At 39.2% G+C, this 23881-nt stretch overlaps 1 protein-coding gene across 1 annotated transcript in view; it reads left to right on the top strand.

Moving 5' to 3' along the window:
* Window positions 1-23881, top strand: part of LOC136872019 (tax1-binding protein 3 homolog) — a 41610-nt gene that overhangs the window by 6116 nt on the left and 11613 nt on the right. The window contains exon 3 of the mRNA XM_067145834.2: window positions 12987-13064. Within this exon, the coding sequence (XP_067001935.1) occupies window positions 12987-13064 (78 nt within the window). The remainder of the gene's footprint in view (window positions 1-12986; window positions 13065-23881) is intronic.

Genomic DNA, 23881 nt, shown 5'->3' with positions numbered 1-23881 from the left:
AACAGTTGGTATCACGACTGATGATCTTATCACCGCCGTCTCGTTCCTCTTATACTGCCTGCTCTATGCCACTAGTTTAACACAGGAAGGCGCGAATACCAATATTTCTTAGTCGCTGTAAGAGTGCAGTCATAGACCCACAATCTTCGCAGTCAATGTGGGTGTTCCAGTGCGTTATTGATGCATGGGTGTGAAAAGCTGAGTTATTTCGTACAATGAGTAAACTTGCATGTTCACTTCCATTTGTACAAGTGATATTTTGTATAGAACTATGAAATGAATTAATCATGTTATGCTTATAGGTATTTTAAAAGTGTTTTCTATGGTTCATATTTGTGGGTTACTGTAGTCACGTCCTAGTTCGTGAACCATCGGCAACTGCCGAGTGGCCTAGTAAGTGGTCCTGAGAGTCGGGATACCAGTTGCTATGGAATGGGAGTGGGCATCTCGTACATATTCTGAGTCATGGCCCTCCTTGTGCTCAGGCAGCGAGGACTATACAATTCACCGGTGGTCCATAACCCGTTAGAGGAGAGATCCTCACTTGGACTATGTGCAAGTAGGGTAGCATCCTGCTTCATGAATTTACCAAGCTCAGAACATTTTAAGCAAGCCTTGGGCCTATGGGAGTAATGAAGTCCCACTCCCATTTGACAGGCGAGGGACCTCTTGGAACAACTTGGCGAACGAAATGGAATTCTATGGGGAGCTATCAATATTAATGGGACTTATGGAAGAAAGAAGGTAGAACTGGCTGAGTCAGCAAAGAGGATGCATCTGGATGTGCTAGGAGTAAGTGATATTCGGGTAAGGGGAGATAACGAGGAAGAGATAGGAGATTATAAAGTGTACTTGACGGGTGTTAGAAAGGGAAGAGCAGAGTCTGGGGTAGGGCTCTTTATCAGGAATACCATTGCACGCAACATAATTTCTGTTAGGCACGTAAATGAGCAAAAGATGTGGGTAGATTTGTCAGTTGGAGGAATTAGAACTAGAATTGTGTCCGTGTATTCACCATTTGAGGGTGCAGATGAGGATGAACTTGACAAGTTTTATGAAGCATGGAGTGACATCGTGGTCAGGGTCAACAGCAGGGATAGAATAATGCTAATGGGCGATTTCAATGCGAGAGTTGGGAATAGAACTGAAGGATACGAATGGGTGATTGGTAAATATGGTGAAGATATGGTGGCTAATGAGAATGGGAAGCGTTTGCTGGACTTCTGTGCTAGTATGGGTTTAGCTGTCATGAATACATTCTTCAAGCATAAGGCTATTCACTGCTACACATGGGAGGCTAGGGGTAGCAGATCCATAATAGACTATATCTTAACAGACTTTGAATTCAGGAAATCTGTTAGGAATGTACGAGTTTTTTTGCGGATTTTTCGATGATACAGACCACTATCTGATCTGTAGTGAACTAAGTATCTCTAGGCCTAGGGCAGAGAAAGTGAAATCTGTCTGCTAACGAATAAGGGTAGACAATCTCCAGGACGAGGAAATTAGACAGAAGTACATGGATATGATTAGTGAGAAGTTTCGAACAGCAGACAGTAAGCAGGTTCAAGATATAGAAAGTGAATGGGTGGCATACAGGGATGCTGTAGTAGAAACAGCAAGGGAATGCCTAGAAACAACTGTGTGTAAAGATGGGAAAAGGCGAACATCTTGGTGGAATGATGAAGTGAGAGCAGCCTATAAACGTAAAAAGAAGGCTTATCAGAAATGGCTCCAAACAAGGGCCGAGGCAGACAGGGATTTATATGTAGATGAAAGAAACAGAGCGAAACAAATAGTTGTTGAATCCAAAAAGAAATCATGGGAAGATTTTGGTAATAACCTGGAAAGGCTAGGTCAAACAGCAAGGAAACCTTTCTGGACAGTAATAAAGAATCTTAGGAAGGGAGGGAAAAAGGAAATGAACAGTGTTTTGAGTAATTCAGGTGAACTCATAATAGATCCCAGGGAATCACTGGAGAGGTGGAGGGAATATTTTGAACATCTTCTCAATGTAAAAGGAAATCATCATGGTGGTGTTGCAAACAGCCAAGCTCGTGGGGAGGAGGAAAATGATGTTGGTGAAATTACGCTTGAGGAAGTGGAAAGGATGGTAAATAAACTCCATTGTCATAAGGCAGCAGGAATAGATGAAATTAGACCTGAAATGGTGAAGTATAGTGGGAAGGCAGGGATGAAATGGCTTCATAGAGTAGTAAAATTAGTGTGGAGTGTTGGTAAGGTAGGGGCTGCCTGGCCGAGGCGGTAAAGGCGTGCTCGACTCGCCCGGAAGGACGTGGGTTCGAATCCCCGTCAGGAAGTCGTAAAATTTAAGAAATGAGATTTCCACTTCCGGAGGTGCATATGGCCCTGAGGTTCACTCAGCCTACACCAAAAATGAGTACCAGGGTAATTCCTGGGGGCAAAGGCGGCCGGGCGTAGAGCTAACCACTCTACCCCATCAAGTGCCGAGGTTACGGATAGTGGAAGCCTTTACCTTCCACCCCTCCAAGGGCCTTCATGGCCTGTAGGGAGATGACTTTCTTTGTTGGTAAGGTACCTTCAGATTGGAGAAAAGCAGTAATTGCACCTATCTATAAGCAAGGGAACAGGAAGGATTGCAACAACTATCGAGGTATCTCATTGATTAGTATACCAGGCAAAGTATTCACTGGCAACTTGGAAGGGAGGGTGCGATCAGTCGTTGAGAGACAGTTGGATGAAAACCAGTGTGGTTTCAGACCACAGAGAGGCTGTCAGGATCAGATTTTCTGTATGCGCCAGGTAATTGAAAAATGCTACGAGAGGAATAGGCAGTTGTGTTTATGTTTCGTAGATCTGGATAAAGCATATGACAGGGTACCGAGGGAAAAGATGTTCACTATACTGGGGGACTATGGAATTAAAAGTAGATTAATAAAATCAATCAAAGGCATTTATGTTGACAATTGGGCTTCAGTGAGAATTGATGGTAGAATGAGTTCTTGGTTCAGGGTACTTACAGGGGTTAGACAAGGCTGTAATCTTTCACCTTTGTTGTTCGTAGTTTACATGGATCATCTGCTAAATGGTATAAAATGGCAGGGAGGGATTCAGTTAGGTGGAAATGTAGTAAGCAGTCTGGCCTATGCTGACGACTTGGTCTTAATGGCAGACTGTGCCGAAAGCCTGCAGTCTAATATCTTGGAACTTGAAGATAGGTTCAATGAGTATGGTATGAAAATTAGCCTCTCGAAGACTAAATTGATGTCAGTAGGTAAGAAATTCAACAGAATTGAATGTCAGATTGGTGATACAATGCTAGAACAGGTCGATAATTTCAAGTATTTAGGTTGTGTGTTCTCCCAGGATGGTAATATAAGAAGCGAGATTGAATCTAGGTGTAGTAAAGCTAATGCAGTGAGCTCGCCGTTGCGATCAGCCGTATTCTGTAAGAAGGAAGTCAGCTCCCAGATGAAACTATCTTCACATCGGTCTGTTTTCAGACCAGCTTTTGCTTTACGGGAGCGAAAGCTGGGTGGACTGAGGATATCTTATTCATAAGTTAGAAGTAACCGACATGAAAGTAGCAAGAATGATTGCTGGTACAAACAGGTGGGAACAATGGCAGGAGGATACTCAGAATGAGGAGATAAAGGCTAATTTAGGAATGAACTCTGTGGATGAAGCCGTACGCATAAACTGGCTTCGGTGGTGGGGTCATGTGAGGCGAATGGAGGAGGATAGGTTACCTAGGAGAATAATGGACTCTGCTATGGAGGGTAAGAGAAGTAAAGGGAGACCAAGACGACGATGGTTAGACTCGGTTTCTAACGATTTAAAGATAAGGGGTATAGAACTAAATGAGGCCACAACACTAGTTGCAAATCAAGGATTGTGGCGACGTTTAGTATATTCACAGAGGCTTGCAGGCTGAACCCTGAAAGGCATAACAGTCTATAATGATAATGTATGTATGTACTTGTTTTCTTCCGTTTGTGCAAGTTATATTTTTTTCTTTGTAGAACTGAAACCAGATTTTCCCCTGAAATATTCAAGTGTTGTGTACCATTTTGCAAATCTCGGCAAGGTGGTTCGCAGACAGAAGAGATACGTTTCCATGAAATACCGTCTAGAAAGGAATGAAGAGAAAAGTGGCTCTCAGCTATATGCAGAGAAGGTCCTAATAAAGGATATTCTCAGATTATTCTCGTATCTGTAGACTTTACACCCTTACACCTTATTTCCGAAGGTGATTAAAGCCATGGAGGATAGTTGATTCCTTATGAATAGAATTGTGACGGACAATCACAAAACACACAGTTCTTCACGTTTATACATATTGGACAACCTCAAGTATCCAAGTGATAATGCCCCAAACAATCTAGAAACAGAAAATCAAATCCTAATTTGCAGATACTTGGTTCATGTTGTTGAAGACAGGATGGAGTGTGACATTTGCATCAGCAACATCTCACTGCCTGAAACTTCGACACTACTAAATGGAACTGATTATGCATCAGGACAAAGGAGGACTTTGATACCCAAAACCTTGTTTTGTTGCTCTGATGACTACTACTACTACTACTACTACTACTACTACTACTACTACTACTACTACTGCTAAAATGTTTTCATTCCTCCCCTGAAGGTGGAGACGGACCTCTTTGTTTACTTCTCGCAGAGGACATGGTCAACAATGCTGCCAACCTGTTCCCTTAAGATCATTTTGTAGCTGAATTAACTTATCATTGCGGCTAGTGACAAAACCATTGGACTATGAAAAGTAAAGGAGATCTGGGGGCATAACCCCTGGGGTTAGGGCCACAAAGCAGCTTTTAGGTCTCTAGCATTCTGTAGGGCGATAACAGCACATTCTATTTCGCCTAGGGCGGTAGCAGAGTGTTTTATGTGGGCGAGTGCAGTGCATTCGATTTGATACGTCCCCACGAATATTTGCAGTTCTTTATTCCACATCGTTTCTTTTAAATGTTCTATTTATTTCCACATTTTTTCTGCCAAGGTTGGTAATGCAATCTAATTATCATCATTGATGGGAATAACGTCACAGCCCTTATCATGGTGGCCAACAGGAATGCAAGTAACTACTTCAGCAATGGACAATGGCGTGTGCTCTTTACTAGATTATAAAAGTAAACGTACATCTGGGGATGGGCTGGTGGGTTCCTAGGTATTGCAATGAACACATTTCTCCACTGTAAGGAATTTCAAGTACGATTTGCATAATTTATACTTCCTTATAATGTTACAAACCTTGACTGGCAAGGTGTCAACTTTTGCCCCAGCAGGATATTCTGAGAACACGCATCTATCTCTGACCCAACATAGATGTAATAAATTCATAATGCACAAAACTCCTACTCTTAAGTGCAACAGTAAATATTCTTTGAAAATAACTGTGTTTCAAGCAGAACAGCAATTATGTGTTTATTTTCACCCCTCTGTCGATGGAGCATTCTTTGTACCATGTAGTGGAGTAAATCATTTAATAAAACTTGTGACTGGTAACAGCTTTTATCGTTTCATAAATAATTCATTCACAAGGCCTTCCTTAAAGACCATGGTTATGTTGTCACACAGGGGTGAAACCAGCCTTCAGGACTGGACCATAACCACGTAAAAAGGTACGATCTAGACCAGTCATTCTCAGACTGTACCGTGTATGGACTGTGGCCAGAACTTTTAGGCAGGATGGACTGTCCAAGGAAACTGCAAGCAGGATTCAGAGAACATCTACCACACGGTCCAGTCTGCCATTTAACTCAGCTCAGAAAATTTCAGCTTGTTTTCTATCCGTGCAAAATGAAATATAAACGGAGGTAGAAAGTAAAAGGACCCCGGTGGAGGAAGGGGAAAATAATAACCGTAAAAATAAAATAATTTCTATAGACTGTGAATAGACTGTTTTTTTTTTTAAATTTTCTATTTGACGTTTGCAATAACACACTAAGGTGCAAGGAAAATGATGTTTACGTAGTGTGGCAGTAAATGTCTTAAAGACAAAGTAACAGTTCATGACTGTACTGTTTAAAGTGATAGAATTTGTCCATAACTGGTCTGTTTCATTGGTTTTGGAATGCACGTATTTGAGGAGGTTTCAGCAAATGTCTATGTCATCAAACAGCGAAGGTCTCAGCCTAGGTTTTAGACTGAGAAGAATTAAACGCAGCCCAGGACTAAGATGTTCAACACTCACTTGCGTTGCCAGAAGTGCATGCACTATGGATGCTAACTGAAAGAGTTCTGGTATTACAGGTCTGTCTCCTTTGCACAGCTGTAGTACTGTCCGTTTTCAAGTGGAGGATCTCTAGATCTATCTTGATAGCTGTCAATTAAATGTCCTATCTGTGCAGATTATAAGATTACTTTCATCAGTATTTGATGATCTCTTCGAGGCTTCCAGGCTGCGTGTCACAAATATTTGAAGTAGTAGTTGTAAAATATTCACTAAGGTGACATCCCGTTGTTTGAGCTTGTTCTGCAACTGTATTAGATATGTTTTTCCCTGCTTTCTGTCCTGAGGTGCAAGAAGTAAGCAATATCCTCCATCAAGACACAGAGAAGCAACGCACGCATCACATGCCAGGATCTTATGCTCACATTAATTTGTACAGTGAGCAAAGTGCTTTGACATTTCACCGGACTGTTCACCTTTTTACAATTTGCATGTCATCAAAATTCTGTAACTATCGTCTCGGCATAACCACTCTCCTGGTAACTCAAAGTTGCATTCTTTGCAGGTCTCAGTGCCTGCAGTTTTTCAGTGATAGGCCTACTTTTACATGTATCGTGCATAAGCTTGTGCATAAGCCGCAGGGTTAGGGCTGCAAAGCAGATGTTAGGCCTCTAGCATTCTGTATGGTGATAGCAGCACATTCTATATTGCACAGTAGCAAAAAGCTCAATTCACCATGCCAGCTAGTGATAAAGCCGTTTGGTCAGCTCCAGTTAGTGACAGAACCATTCGACTGTGATGAAGCAAAGGGGGTCTAGGGGAGTAAGCCCCTAGATTAGGACCATGAAACGGCTGTTAGGCCTCTAGCATTCCATACAGTAATAGCAGTGCATTCTCTGTTGGACAAGGGCAAAAAGCTGACACTGTCATAGCTGTTCGTTATGCGCAGCTAATGACAAAATAATAATTTGTTCTGTATTGTACATTGTTTTGTTGCAGATTGCATTTAGTTGTGTTTTTATTGTGCGTGGGTTGGTAACGAAATGCATTTCATTTGACTAGTGGAAATGTCATATCCGACTGTATCTCAGCTAAGTGGAAATGCTATAGTGTGCTTGAGCAATGAATAATGGCGTGTGCTAAATTATATTAGGTTATAAAAGATGTAATTCTGGGGTATGGTGGATGGCTCCCCAGCTGTCGCAGTGAACACATCTATTCTCTAAAAGGTATTCTACAGAAGATTTGTACTACAGTATTTCAAATCTATTACAATGCTATGAAACTTATGTTGCACATAGGCCTACTGAATTTCTACCAAAATTACCTTCACCTCGCAATCTGTGCAAACATTTACTCAGTTCCTACAAATTAAGTAGTCCCAAGGAACAAATATGCTTCGTACAGCAGTATGTGTGAGAGCAGTGTGAACCTGTGCAATAAGGCACAAGTATTAAGTTTTACCCAACAGTGCAACATTAAAAGGTTACTCAGGACAAGAAATGAGTAGACTGTTCATTTTATGAAGAGATATAGACTTAGACTGTGAAGGTAAACAAAATGATCCTAGTGTGTACTATATAATTACACAAAGTAACAGAATTTGATTGAATACTATGTACAAATCAATCCACTTTTGTTATTTTGATTTTATATGTAGTACGGTAGTGGATAGTGAAGAAAAATGATCGAAAGGATTCGTATGTATCAAATGAGATGTAGCACTCAGTGGATACACAAATTTAGCATGTACTAGGGTAAAACTCGAGTATGCACATGCCATGTTAGACTACCAGAGCAAACTCCCGCAGCTTGATGCTTTTTTTTGTTAGCGACTTAAGATGTTTATAAGATCCACCGCTGCTTCGATCCTCCTATGCTGCCTGCTCTATGCAAGGCTTTTTGCGAATAAGCTGCGACAAAGATTCTTTACTAGATGGCAGCTATAGACGCACAAAGTTCTTAACGCGTTATTATAATGACAGCCTACAAGAAACTATGCAGTATAGTAATATGTTCACTGAAGCTCGTAAATTACATCTGCATTACCTATATGAACTCATAGTTGACGTCTTCATGCCACAAGTTAAAGATTTTCCTGGACAAAGGCTTGGAGCGATAAACCGGGCAGCTAAAATTTTGTGCTCTTGCCAACGCGATATCAGTTAATAATAATAATGTCATTTGTTTTACATCCCACTAACTACTCTTTTACGGTTTTCGGAGACGCCGAGGTGCCGGAATTTAGTCCCGCAGGAGTTCTTTTACATGCCAGTAAATCTACCGACACGAGGCTGACATATTTGAGCACCTTCAAATACCACCGGACTGAGCCAGGATCGAACCTGCTAAGTTGGGGTCAGAAGGCCAGCGCCTTAACCGTCTGAGCCACTCAGCCCAGCACGCGATATCAGTTAAGAGGGGTCTTAAGAACTTGGTTGGGATAATATCACGAACAGTTTGCTGATATTATTTGACCTCATACTGTAACAGAACACATTCTGAAAGGGAAGAAGTAGCAAGTCCTCGTATTACGCTCATAAGTTTGAAGGACTTCCAACGATAGGGTATGGCAGCTTCAACAAACTCCTGCAGATGCTTCATCAGAGCCGCCGGTAGATGCAGAGTGGGTCTCGGCTCATAAATGGCCACGGCTGGTCCGTGGTCCAACAGCTCTGCACTCTGACCGGCCAACCGAGCAAAGGAGGGGTGGCCACAGCTCTATGCCTCTGCATTTGGGAGACGAGACAAGGCTGGACCTCACAGCTGCCCCCAACCGTCGGCTGTCCTGAGAATGGTTTTCAATCTCCTGCACTAAGATGAATGCCGGGACAGTCCCTAATATAGGCCACGGCTGCCAACCCCCTCACATTCTCTGAGCATCTCCTTCCCCGTAACAGATCTCCCGGCCTGAGAAACTGTGTCACCGTCTAAGAGGCCCGTCTCCACCTTCAGGGGAGGAATGAAAACATTTTAGTAGTAGTAGTAGTAGTAGTGGTGGTGGTGGTGGTGGTGGTGGTGGTGGTGGTGGTAATCAGAGCAACAAAACAAGGTTTTGGGTATCAAAGTCCTCCTTTGTCCTGATGCATAATCAGTTCCATTTAGTAGTGTCGAAGTTTCAGGCAGTGAGATGTTGCTGATGCAAATGTCACACTCCATCCTGTCTTCAACAACATGAACCAAGTATCTGCAAATTAGGATTTGATTTTCTGTTTCTAGATTGTTTGGGGCATTATCACTTGGGTACTTGAGGTTGTCCAATATGTATAAACGTGAAGAACTGTGTGTTTTGTGATTGTCCGTCACAATTCTATTCATAAGGAATCAACTATCCTCCATGGCTTTAATCACCTTCGGAAATAAGGTGTAAGGGTGTAAAGTCTACAGATACGAGAATAATCTGAGAATATCCTTTATTAGGACCTTCTCTGCATATAGCTGAGAGCCACTTTTCTCTTCATTCCTTTCTAGACGGTATTTCATGGAATCGTATCTCTTCTGTCTGCGAACCACCTTGCCGAGATTTGCAAAATGGTACACAACACTTGAATATTTCAGGGGAAAATCTGGTTTCAGTTCTACAAAGAAAAAAATATAACTTGCACAAACGGAAGAAAACAAGTACATACATACATTACATACATTATCATTATAGACTGTTATGCCTTTCAGGGTTCAGCCTGCAAGCCTCTGTGAATATACTAAACGTCGCCACAATCCTTGATTTGCAACTAGTGTTTTGGCCTCATTTAGTTCTATACCCCTTATCTTTAAATCGTTAGAAACCGAGTCTAACCATCGTCGTCTTGGTCTCCCTTTACTTCTCTTACCCTCCATAGCAGAGTCCATTATTCTCGTAGGTAACCTATCCTCCTCCATTCGCCTCACATGACCCCACCACCGAAGCCAGTTTATGCGTACGGCTTCATCCACAGAGTTCATTCCTAAATTAGCCTTTATCTCCTCATTCTGAGTACCCTCCTGCCATTGTTCCCACCTGTTTGTACCAGCAATCATTCTTGCTACTTTCATGTCGGTTACTTCTAACTTATGAATAAGATATCCTCAGTCCACCCAGCTTTCGCTCCCGTAAAGCAAAGTTGGTCTGAAAACAGACCGATGTGAAGATAGTTTCATCTGGGAGCTGACTTCCTTCTTACAGAATACTGCTGATCGCAACGGCGAGCTCACTGCATTAGCTTTACTACACCTAGATTCAATCTCGCTTCTTATATTACCATCCTGGGAGAACACACAACCTAAATACTTGAAATTATCGACCTGTTCTAGCATTGTATCACCAATCTGACATTCAATTCTGTTGAATTTCTTACCTACTGACATCAATTTAGTCTTCGAGAGGCTAATTTTCATACCATACTCATTGAACCTATCTTCAAGTTCCAAGATATTAGACTGCAGGCTTTCGGCACAGTCTGCCATTAAGACCAAGTCGTCAGCATAGGCCAAACTGCTTACTACATTTCCACCTAACTGAATCCCTCCCTGCCATTTTATACCTTTCAGCAGATGATCCATGTAAACTACGAACAGCAAAGGTGAAAGGTTACAGCCTTGTCTAACCCCTGTAAGTACCCTGAACCAAGAACTCATTCTACCATCAATTCTCACTGAAGCCCAATTGTCAACATAAATGCCTTTGATTGATTTTATTAATCTACCTTTAATTCCATAGTCCCCCAGTATAGTGAACATCTTTTCCCTCGGTACCCTGTCATATCCTTTCTCTAGATCTACGAAACATAAACACAACTGCCTCTTCCTCTCGTATCATTTTTCAATTACCTGGCGCATACAGAAAATCTGATCCTGACAGCCTCTCTGTGGTCTGAAACCACACTGGTTTTCATCCAACTTCCTTTCAACGACTGATCGCACCCTCCCTTCCAAGATGCCAGTGAATACTTTGCCTGGTATACTAATCAATGGGATACCTCGATAGTTGTTGCAATCCTTCCTGTTCCCTTGCTTATAGATAGGTGCAATTACTGCTTTTCTCCAATCTGAACGTACCTTACCAACACTCCACACTAATTTTACTACTCTATGAAGCCATTTCATCCCTGCCTTCCCACTATACTTCACCATTTCAGGTCTAATTTCATCTATTCCTGCTGCCTTATGACAATGGAGTTTATTTACCATCCTTTCCACTTCCTCAAGCATAATTTCACCAACATCATTTTCCTCCTCTCCATGAGCTTGGCTGTTTGCACCACCACAAGGATGATTTCCTTTTACATTGAGAAGATGTTCAAAATATTCCCTCCACCTCTCCAGTGATTCCCTGGGATCTATTATGAGTTCACCTGAATTACTCAAAACACTGTTCATTTCCTTTTTCCCTCCCTTCCTAAGATTCTTTATTACTGTCCAGAAAGGTTTCCTTGCTGCTTGACCTAGCCTTTCCAGGTTATTACCAAAATCTTCCCATGATTTCTTTTTGGATTCAACAACTATTTGTTTCGCTCTGTTTCTTTCATCTACATATAAATCCCTGTCTGCCTCGGCCCTTGTTTGGAGCCATTTCTGATAAGCCTTCTTTTTACGTTTATAGGCTGCTCTCACTTCATCATTCCACCAAGATGTTCGCCTTTTCCCATCTTTACACACAGTTGTTTCTAGGCATTCCCTTGCTGTTTCTACTACAGCAACCCTGTATGCCACCCATTCAATTTCTATATCCTGAACCTGCTTACTCTCTACTGTTCGAAACTTCTCACTAATCATATCCATGTACTTCTGTCTAATTTCCTCGTCCTGGAGATTGTCTACCCTTATTCGTTTGCAGACAGATTTCACTTTCTCTACCCTAGGCCTAGAGATACTTAGTTCACTACAGATCAGATAGTGGTCTGTATCATCGAAAAATCCGCAAAAAACCTTTACATTCCTAACAGATTTCCTGAATTCAAAGTCTGTTAAGATGTAGTCTTTTATGGATCTAGTACCCCTAGCCTCCGATGTGTAGCGGTGAATAGCCTTATGCTTGAAGAATTTATTCGTAACAGCTAAACCCATACTAGCACAGAAGTCCAGCAAACGCTTCCCATTCTCATTAAAGTAACAGAAAATTCTACATATTCTGCTTCTACTTCATTATGGTCAAGTCTCCTTCGCTGAATCGAATCTTCAAGTCTTGTCAACCCCAAGGACACTTAAACCACTTGTAGCAGTTGTTGGCAAGTGTAATTTTGAACATTTGTAAACATTTTAAACTATGTTTCTTAAATCATAAGGAAATGTTCAATCCTGTAAAAGATGGCTTTAGATTAGTGTTACTGTTAGATTTGAGGTGAAAAAAAAAAAAAAAACAGAAAACGTGTCCTCAACCTCCTCCTCCTCCTCCTCTACTTAGTTAGGTATATGGCATGTGTCTGATATGTTGCAATGCATTTGTTTATGTCTGTACACAACTGAAGGAATCAATCTCTTTAAGACATGCAACATTTTTGTCAGAGTCTTGCTTTAGCTCCTGCCACTTCGTTTTTGATGGTTATAAAATTATTTTTAAGAAGGGAAGTGAATGATAAATAAACTGCTGTTTTAAGCAATAGCAAGGGTAGGTTATTACAAACAATCAAAGGCATTTACGTTGACAAACAGACTGGTGGCAGTAAAATGCAGTATGATGGTAGCAGTATTTAAGTTCCCTTAGATTTAAATACCATACCATGTTAAATCTAGAATTCTGTTGTTTTCGCTATTTTTGGCATACTTTTTATAAAATGGACAAGTTAATGTACAGTTAAAGTAGAAACTCTTTCAGTGATAAAATATTCTTTTTCAGGGCATCTATGTTACAGAAGTCCACGATGGTAGTCCAGCTGCAAAATCAGGTCTTCGGATGCATGATAAAATCTTACAGGTATTGTAGTGAGAGTTACATTTAATTGTGTAGATGTTTAAAACTTTACTTGAAATATAGTAGAATCTCTCAAGTTGACCTCATTCGTATAGAATCAGCACCCTCTGTATATAAATTGACTATACTGTCCATTTTTACTTGAAGACCACTCTGTGTCATGTATTGTGACTTAAGTTTTTCTGTTTCCTGTCATGAATTGTCACCTTTTATACATACCATTGTTTACATGGTGACCAGTGAAGCGCTCGAATAATGCGTCATGTTGAATCCTATCATATCTGTGTCAAATGGAACTATGTACAGTCTACTATCATGAAGTCAGCCCCCTGATTAACCTCTAATAACTGTCCTTAAGTTTCTTGAGCCGAAATGACATTCAGCATGGTAACATGAAAGTTATAAAGAAAGGACATAGAAAGGGCAATTTTGAGTCTCTATTATCTTCTTCTGCCAACCTCCCATGATATAAACTTGTTGGCCAGTAACCATTGGGCGTTCAAGAGCACTGATATAGAGCAGCTGAAATTCGTAACTATTCAACTGGAGATGCTACAGCTTGAGAACGAGAAGATCCAGGAGCAGCAAACGGAGGCCGAGTAATACAGTCATTAAAACTGTCTGCTGATCCACGTCCTTCCTTTGGAAACTCAAGTTGAAGATCTGTACATAGCTGTCATGGATGTTATTAACAAATTGTTGAAGGTTGAAATTAATAAGCATGATCTTGATCAAGCACACGGAATTGGACAAACAAAATTTTCAGTGACAACTGCTCTAAATGGCCTTTAATGGTGAAATTCCTGTGATACCAGGAATATGAACTGTTTTTCAAAAGTAAGCACCAATTAAAGGAAATGGGAATAGTTATCCCTGAATTCCTTTCTAACTTCTGACTCAGTTTACTTCAGTTTGCTAAGTACAGTAGAAGTTGAAGCATAGTATAATCTGGAAGTACAATGAATCAGTTGTTGTTCTTCATAACAGCTCTGAGTATTACCTGAAGACATGAAAGATTTATAGAAATTGAGATAGAGTCCCAAAGTTATATGAAGTTACTTGTAACGTGTGCAACAGTTGTGCAGTGTAAATGTATGGTTGTGTGTGTGTGTGAACATATCTCTGTTTACTAGAATTCTAGAGTGGCCCCAGGCGAGTACAAATATTGCATGTGGGCAGTTTTGTTTACAGTAGAACCTCTGTTAACTGAAACAAAGAGAGGGAGGGGTTTTGGATAATCAGAATTTCAGGTAAGAATCAAAATGTCATTTTTTGAAGGTTTAGATGAAAGCAAATGAAGACAATAGGCTACGTACAGTATATAAGATAGTACATTGTTGACAAAGTATTTTAATACTGGAAACTTGAACTACTCAGCTGTATTTACAAAACAAAACAATGTTCGATAGTGCATGTACTGTAAATATACAGTAGGCTCTACTATTTTTTCTGAAAGTCTCTTCTATTTCTTTTGGTTTTTCCTAGCTAGCCGCTTTGTCACATGACCATTTCATTAGTAGAACGTCACAATAACAAATTATGTTTCTTTAATTCGTTTAATTCGTTTTTGTAATTTAATCAAATTGTTTTTCTGATTGTTTTGGTTAAACGGTATTTCAGTTAAAAGCGTTTTGGATAACGGAGGTTATACTTACTGATAATGACTAGTTATAGTGTAAACAACAGTTGGCGACAATTCCTGCTGGCCATTGACTGTGACTTACTACAGAGAGAATGTCCTGATTGCCCATCCCCTGCCGTAGTACTGTCCCCAGTAACCACAGCTACCCTCCTTCGGTATGCTTTCTTCCATTTCCTTCACCTGTTCCAGTCCTTTCATGTCAGCATGCAGTCTCTTCTTAGCCATTTTACTGAATTTAGTGCTATCCTCAGTCAAAATAAATGCTTAAGAGTGTGCACTTCTAAAAATTGGTTAAAGGAGAGCCTTTCTAACTCACTAGTTTACATCCCAGCATATACTTTGTTCAGAAATGATCAGTGTGGTAAATATGCTGGTGTAATTACAGCCTATTGTCATAGTGACCTTAAATGTGAAATAATTGCAAGCTCCCGTAACAAATACTCAGCTCGGCCAAAATATCTTGGTTGAAGCTAGTGCAGTAAAATATGTAATGACAGTAAAATCTTGTGAATAAAAATTATTAGCTCCATCCCATGAAATCTTTGTTTCATATTATAAATTATAATCTTGCAGTAATATTGTGGTTGTCTTGTATATAGAACAGTGAAATACATGTGACTAGTGATTCTTAATCAGTTGTCAAAATGGAAATACAGTACAACATTTGACCAGGCCGTCTCACCTTGAGCTGTTATCCAGTCAGGAGATAGAGATTTGTCATGCTTAACCCTAGAACCGGCAGTGTTAAATTCTGTACCGGCAGCATTTTGTGTGATATTTACCTGCCCGTGGATTCTTATTTTCATCCTTTTGTATACAGTGTGCCATAGCACTGTTGCATATCATTAAAAAGCTAATAAACCACAGATTCAGATGGTAACATTAACCCTCCAAGTGGCAAGCGCCTGATATCAGGCGTTTTATGCGTTTGCCCAGTGGCAACGCCTGATATCAGGCGTTTTGACATGCTCTTTATTTTATTTCAATAACCTTATTATTATTCATCAAAATGTGCTAATTACGAATCAATTGAAGGAGAAATGTTCGGCCATAATCATGAAATAGTTTGTATAACAACATCTTACACTAATCTAGTGTAAATCGTTGCCAAAGTAGCGTCATAATTCCGCTATCGTTTGCTAGCTGCTACATACTCGGCGGCCGGCCACACGAATGTCTCAGCTGAGCCAGCTATATTTAGTTGCCAGTTTTCCTTCTGATATCAATCTGAAGTGTTGATATGCACTCATCCCAGCAATACTGAATCATTTCCTCACAGGAACAGTGAATAAATCTTCAAAGGGACTGTCTCAGATTGTTTTAGGTACAAAACTTGAACCTAGGCAAATCGTTTACTTTAGGCAAGGTGACGTTCTACTGGTTGCTTATAAAGAAACGAAAACAAGGAAACCAGTCTATTGTCTCACAACGGGATGTTACACTGAGGGAAATGAGGGGTTGAAACCACTACTGATTCATAAGTACAATAACTTCATGGGAGGTGTAGATAATAAAGGTAAGTGCATTTTCCATGCCACTTGTTCCAGACCCACTAGAAGGTACTGGAAGCAGTTTTTTTCAAATCTTCTAGATATAACATTATTTGACACATACGTCCTGTACATAAAGAACACTGATAAGCCTTTAGCAAGATGAGACTTCATGATCACTATAGTTAGGAGATTGCTAAATGAACAGTTCCCAGTTCCAGTTGTGAGGCCAACAGGTCATGCAGGAGGCCCCTCTCATGCTCTCGAAATATTGCCACAGAATAACAATCGCCTATGTGTTGTGTGGTTGAAAGTAAAGAAGAAGAAGAAGTCTACATTCTGGTGTCGAGGATGTAATGGTGGTATTCACCAGGGGTGTTATAAACTAGTGCACTTCTGGAGGCCTCACAATCATGGAGTAAAAAGAAAGACCCACCCAAGTGACTGTGAGTGAAATGTAGGCCTACAAGTGGTAGCATACAATCGTTGTATACATTGTTGTATAATTTTTCCAGCTAAGAACAGTATTATGAACTATATACTGGTACGCACCTATTTACTATGAACTGGTGCTTCTTTTGTATATGTCATTTTTTTAAATTTACCTAAATATAAACATTTTATATATAGCAAAACTTTTACAAAAATAAATAATATAAACAAATTCAACATATTTTTGGTTTTACACTTTGTGGATAATAAATAACAGCTTTAGTATCATCATCATCTTATTCCTTGTACTTTTGAGGATAAAAGGGTGTGCTCTTTATGTATGTATAACAAGTCAACGATTTTTAACACAATTTATACTAAGAGTCTGCAACACCGGTAAAATATCGCTGCCATTACAGGATAAATGACCGCCACTTCAAGGGTTAACTTTTCTGTGAGGCTTCATAAAAAAATTTCTTTTAAAAAATTGAGACTTGGAAATGGTGGATTTCTTATTTCATGACAAATATCAAAATTCTAACAATCTAAAATACAAGGTAAAACATAAAACACAGAATCCAAGATGTACAAAATGATGTACATAATGTGTGTGAAAGTTTCAAGTCTGTTCAATAATATTTGATTGATAACAAAAAATATATTTTCCCATATATGCTGGCCTGTCTACACCTTGCTCCTCTTTATCGTAAGGTTGCTCCTGTAGTAATGTTCTAGATGAGGCCGTCATGGTCTTCTTTGTATGGCCGCACATGATACATGACCTTTCTTGTCGACCTGGTAGGTGAACAAACTTGTGCTTAGGTCCATCACCATTACCACTTGGAACTGGAGCCTGAGGTGCTGGCTCATCAGATACAAGATCTTCAATAATTGACACAGCAAAACTGTACTTGTCCATTATTAGGGGAGCAATGTTTTGTTGATAGATTATGCAAGCATATTGTCCAAAAAGTCGGGGAAAAATTATTCTAGTGACGCATTGGTTGGCCTGTTGAATCTTATATGATAAATGTTTTTTAATCATACAGATCATTCCCTTCTTGTAGACCATAATCATGAGAAGTTTCACAGTTTCTTTCCCACTTCTACTCCTAACTGGCAGGTCCTTGACATGTGTACAAGTTGACAGCAGGAAAACTGTCTTATGACCTTTCTTTTCTTTGAAACAAAATTTTTCCTGTAATACATGGTTTCAGGTGGTTTCTACCTAGAATTTATCAGATTATGGGGCATTTCTTTAGAATTAGCCTACTTCTTGTTGTTCCAGTCAACATAACGTCCTTTTGATACAGAGCCTCTACCAAGGGAATTTTTGTGTAGAAATTGTTGGTAATCAAGTGATATCCCTTCCCACATACATTGCTTTTGTCTACTAATTCCATAACCACCTGATGAGCAAGTTGTTCTGGGTTCCTTCTTTCAGGAAGAGCTTTCCCACTGTAAAGTTCCATACACATTATGTAACCAGTACGACTTTCACACAACTGAAACTACTTCAAACCAAATTTAGAAAAATGTGTATTTGGCATGTACTGTATATAAACACAATGATTCTTCATCCCTGTCATCTATAATGTAAGTTGTTCTGGCACAAAATGATGTTTGAACTTCGTATTCATGTGATCCATGAAAGGGCCAAACTTTGTGCTTAGGGTCAAATCCAACCTGGCCACGTGGAATGGGCTCATTAGAATTTGGATGAAGAAATCTGCTTATAAGTTCAGACGCAGTCAAAGAAGTAATCTATTTTTGTGATGGTACTTGGTTCCAGTAATGTTCATGATTGCTTCTGTTAGTCCCATATTCAAACACATTGAAATCAACTTTTTCAAGATTGTAATAGTCACATCCTTCCACTTTATATACCTGTTGTGATGGTGGTTGGCTAAATAATCTGTGTGTTCAGAGAGGAATTTTGAGGCATACTTGTTGGTTTTCCTCACCAACATTGACCAAACTTGTGTTGTGAAGAACAATTATACTCAATAGGCATTGCATTCTTACCTAGAGTATTTTGTGGGCCAGGATTTCTCACTAGAAAGTTGTGGTGTGAGAGGCGACTCCGGGGAGGGGTGTAACTCTGGACTGTGTGCTGGTGGCAGGTAGTTAAGCACTGTCATCATCACTTTCACTATCTGTATCAGAAGATATTTCTCTAATATTTCCTTATTCACCATCTTTATCGATCACAAAATCACTTAAGTCTTTAAAATCAGAACTGTCACTTTCGCCCAGTCAAACCTGCAGTTTTTCAGCCGACGGACTTCCATGAGCTATAACCCATGTGGGTGCACAAACTTATATTACTACAGCAGCTATGCTACATACAAGCTGTCTAAAACAAAAATATTGAAGACTGAAATTACAAAAGCAAAGGTGCACTTTTAACTCTCTAATACATATAATTACAGTCGCAAAATAAGAGCACTAGCAATAAGTACAGCACCATTACACGATATGTTTTGGTTCGTATATAGCAAGTCACTCATTTTTTCCCCCAAGGTGACTTATACAAGAAGATTGTTTGTATATAAAGAAGCAACTCTAAACTTGTAGGATCACAAGGCAAGACATGCCACGCCATCTGTTAGCAGAATAATGCTACTAAATGAAAAAATAAACATGCCAATATAATGGTCCGTTATTGGACATTACATGCATCGAAGAATCGACTCTGCCGCTACTGGCATGGGCAAACAGCCGATTCATTGACGCTTGCTGGTTTTAGGGTTATTCTCCAATGTAGTTATCCCACGAAGCACATCTTGAAATATAACTGTTGGGTCCTTAGCTTCCATACTGATATCATCCTTCTGCCTGTGTTGTTGCAGATGTGACAAGTTATTACCAGCTCTGTATTTCCCAACTACTGTACAAAATAAATTATGTACAGGACCCAATATTGATACCTTCCAGCTTCTCATACAACTAAAGTAATGCACAATTAAACTAAAATTAAACATAATGTGTTGTAAGAAATACAGTGCATAGATGTTATATACTGTATGTACTATCACAGTGTTTACCAGTTCAGGAGATGATGAAATACTAAAAAATGTACAAAGAGATGCAGGCTTTTATACAACAAGGAAACATAGATGAAAACCTGATTGTGATGGGAGACTGGAATACAGTAGTAGACCTAGAAGGAGAAGGTAATGTTATGAAAGAATAGAATTAGGATAAAGTCATGAAAGAAGAAGCTAGGTGGTAGAATTTTTCATGGATCATGAATTAGAGCTTACAATTTGGTTGGTCATAAACCACAATATATAATCATTATATGTTCTCGTCTATCAAGTGCAGGTATTTTGATTCAATGCCATTTCAAAAATCCGATTGCCTCTGCCGGGTTTGAACCTATTATCTTGGGCTGGAGGACACACACTACCACTGATCCACAGATGGTTGTATACGTGTACAAACCTGGAGACAAAATTTTCCCATTCACAGTTTTATGGCAATGTAATGCTGAATGAAGCTGAAAGAATAAAAGAAAGGAAGGAAAGCAAAGAGAAGACATGCTCAAGAAAATCAGAGTAAGGGAAAGGAATGTGTTGCACAAGGCTTAATTAAAGTTCAGCAAGAAATGAAGTATAGTTTGCCGTATGGAATGAGATCAGAAAGACTACTGATGGAGAGATAGGAAGGAAGGCAAGGTCGAGTAGAAATCATTACATAACTTGTGTTAAATTAGATCTGTTCCACAGAAGTAGTACAAGAATGTGAAAAATGAGGGGGGTAAAAAGGACTTCAGTAAACAAAAGAATGGGGCATGCAGGAAAGTGCTAGGCAGCTAAGAAGGAATGACTGAAAGAGAAATACATAAATTTTAGAGAAGCTTTAGGAACAGCAGATACTGCTGTTAGAAACTCAAATCAATTTTTGGAGAAGGGAAAGGTACTTTAAATAAATTTACAGGCTTTTAGATTAGCAATATGACGAGTCGTATACTTCGTCAACTCGAGTTACTCGTATTCGGAAACACTACCAACTCAAGTTGACGAGTCGACCGGGTAGGACAGGGAGAGCGAGACAGTCGCAATGTCTCGTGAAAGGAGCGACTAAGGGAACTAGAGTTGACGAGTCGGGCAGCGAGAATGAGACTAGACGCCGAGGCCATTGCTCTGTCTCGTGAAAGAGGCAAGTGATGGAACTAGAGTGCTTTCTGTGTGTGCTGAGTTTACTCGAATCTATGTTATAACTGTGAATATACAGATTGCACATGTCAGGCATGAAAACGAAGACAATTGTATTCGTAGTAGTACAGTAATGCATTTTCTACCAGAAATCGCATACTTGTTAAATTAACACTGTCTAGCAGCTGAAGAAAACAATGTTTAATAAAATAGGAAATAGAAATACCAAGTTCTTCTCAAATGTTAACCAAATAATAGTCTCAACCCTTTGTGAAGAAAACTAATTCTACAACACATTATACCAAAGCTAAAGGAAAAAAAGGCTTAATAATTTGTAAGAATAAAGTTAATACTCTTAACTGGTTTCTTGCTTAGGTTAGGAATCGATCAAAGAACAGAAAGCACTTGGCCTAACTCGGGGCTATTCGGGACGTACAACCTCATGTAGCAAATGACGAGTTGAATATAATACTGCCAACTCGAGTCGGCAACAGTCACTATTGTAACAATAGCTACAATTTTACTGTATATTTACCACTCACCTGCAGTTGTTCGTATAGTGTCGGCTGTGTTAAGAGACTTGTGTTGTGAAGGCAATGTCTTGTGAATGAGATGGGGTGCGCTATAGATATTCCAACTAGGCAAGGCATGTAAGGGAATACTAATACTCTTTGTATTCACAGAGTTTACTCGAGTCCATGTTATGACCGAATATATAGGATGCTCAATTGAGGTACGAAAAATCAAAGTAATCATACTACAGTAACTTATTCAAATAGTAATAACGTATTTTGCACCAGAGATCACATACATGTTAGACTAACACTGGTTAGTAGTTGAATAAAAATCATTTGATAATTAAGGAGAAAAGCTCTGAATTCTTCTTATGTAGATAAAATACAGTCTCAACCCTTTAAAAACTAATCGATAACATAAACACTAAAACTAAGGAAAACATCTAAATAATTAAGCAAAAAAAAAAAAAAATGGAGAAATTGAATATCATTATGCACACTTCCTTAAAAAAAATGTCAAGTGTTGTATTTCTGTTGTAATCACAATATGTTCTACTTATGATTTGTAGGCTGCAGCACACCAACATTTGAGAAATAAAATTTTGTCCAACTTCTTTGGTGACAGTCTGTTTTGTTCTGTTTCGTTGCTCATTTGTTACCATACCAGCCTTGGAAAATAATCTTTTGAGTTTGTTGAGTTATTATTTCCTTAATCTTTTTGTCCAACATTTCCCAAAGGTCATCCGTGTTGTTTTCTGTTGGTGTAGATTATGTTGCAATAGATTGCACCTGCTGTATGTGCATGACTATGAGTTAATTATCTGCCACAAGTTCTTCGATCACCCACTTCTGAGCATTATCTGCATTCGACTCCAAACCAAAGCCTTTTTTCTTGAAGTGAGGATCAAGGAAGGTTGATTTCAATGTCGTTTTGTTGTTTTCGTAGACATTTAGCCGTTTACAAGTAACAACTCTCATTATTGTTCCGTATTGAAGATGACGTTAGGCATAGATATCAAGGATAATTAAATAAAAAACCACCTATTCAATACTTTCCACGTTTAATGTGGTTATTATCTACATGATTTTATGTAGACTTATTTGGTCAGGTACATGTTTCACCCATTATTTTGGGCATCTTCAGCCTGTAAACAACCTTTAGGTCAAGGTTTGGGACCTTTTTAACCAATACACAATATACAACATATACATTATATACAATATATACAAACATAAGTCAATACAGTAAATATCTAATATTAGATAGATTAGGACCAAAAAACTTTACTGTGTTGACTTATGTTTGTATATATTGTATATAATGTATATGTTGTATATTGTGTATATATTAGTATGTTTATATTGGTTAAAAAGGTCCCAAACCTTGACCTAAAGGTTGTTTACAGGCTGAAGATGCCCAAAATAATGGGTGAAACATGTACCTGACCAAATAAGTCTACATAAAATCATGTAGATAATAACCACATTAAACGTGGAAAGTATTGAATAGGTGGTTTTTTATTTAATTATCCTTGATATCTATGCCTAATTTAGCCGTTTGTCGAACACTTCAACTAATGATTTTTGTAAATGTCTTCCTGCATCTGTTTGAGTTTTCTTTTTGTTTACTGTGTTTTGTAGTCCCCTTATTAGTGGGATCACACAAGATAAAGTCGGATAAGATTCTCCACATAGGATTACAGTCATCTTTTCCACAGGACTTAAGGGACTAGTTATGTCTTAGAGTATAAGCCATTCAGAGAATTTAAGTTACCCGACATTGGTGACTCTGTGAGTGGTTATGTTGCTGACAAAGGTACCTTTACCTTTAGCAATCTTTCCAACATATATAAAGTTGCATTCCATCTTGTGGGCATGTCCTCTTTCAGTTTAAGTTCTTCAGCCTACAATTGTTCGTATAGTATCGGCTATTTTAAGAGACTTGTATTGTGAAGGCAATTCCTAGTGGACAAAACCGATGAGTTCAATTTACAGTTGTAGGTGAAATGAGCTGTTAGGGATATATAGCATTTGTTGCTATCAGACTTCCAAATACAGTTGCCATGCTGTTAGGGCCGTGCAGCTGTGAGCTCGCATCCGGGAGATAGTAGGTTCGAACCCCACTGTCGGCAGCCCTGAAGATGGTTTTCTGTGGTTTCCCATTTTCATACCAGGCAAATGCTGGGGCTGTACCTTAATTAAGGCCACAGCCGCTTCCTTCCCATTCCTAGGCCTTTTCTGTCCCATCGTCGCCATAAGACCTATCTGTGTCGGTACGATGTAAAGCAAAAAAAAAAAGCAAATATCTGTTGTTACTGCTACATTTTCCACCATTTGTAGTTTTTGCCTGAGAGCTTCTGAACATGTATGTCATCGAGCATTTTATCTGACTATACTTTTCAAGTGGGTAGCGTATAGTCAGGGTCGAATTTCTGAGTGTACATTTAAAACCCACATTTTCCACAATTTGTAGGGACTGATAATCTAAAATTATCATATCTAATAACACTTCGTCAATAACCTTTCGATTCACTTTTGCAGGAGGAATTAATTGCATTTGTCTGTGACACGATGTATTTTC

Source organism: Anabrus simplex, chromosome 4 (assembly GCF_040414725.1).
Source record: "Anabrus simplex isolate iqAnaSimp1 chromosome 4, ASM4041472v1, whole genome shotgun sequence".
NCBI lineage: Eukaryota > Metazoa > Arthropoda > Insecta > Orthoptera > Tettigoniidae > Anabrus > Anabrus simplex.
This window is presented reverse-complemented; position numbering and strand designations above follow the sequence as displayed.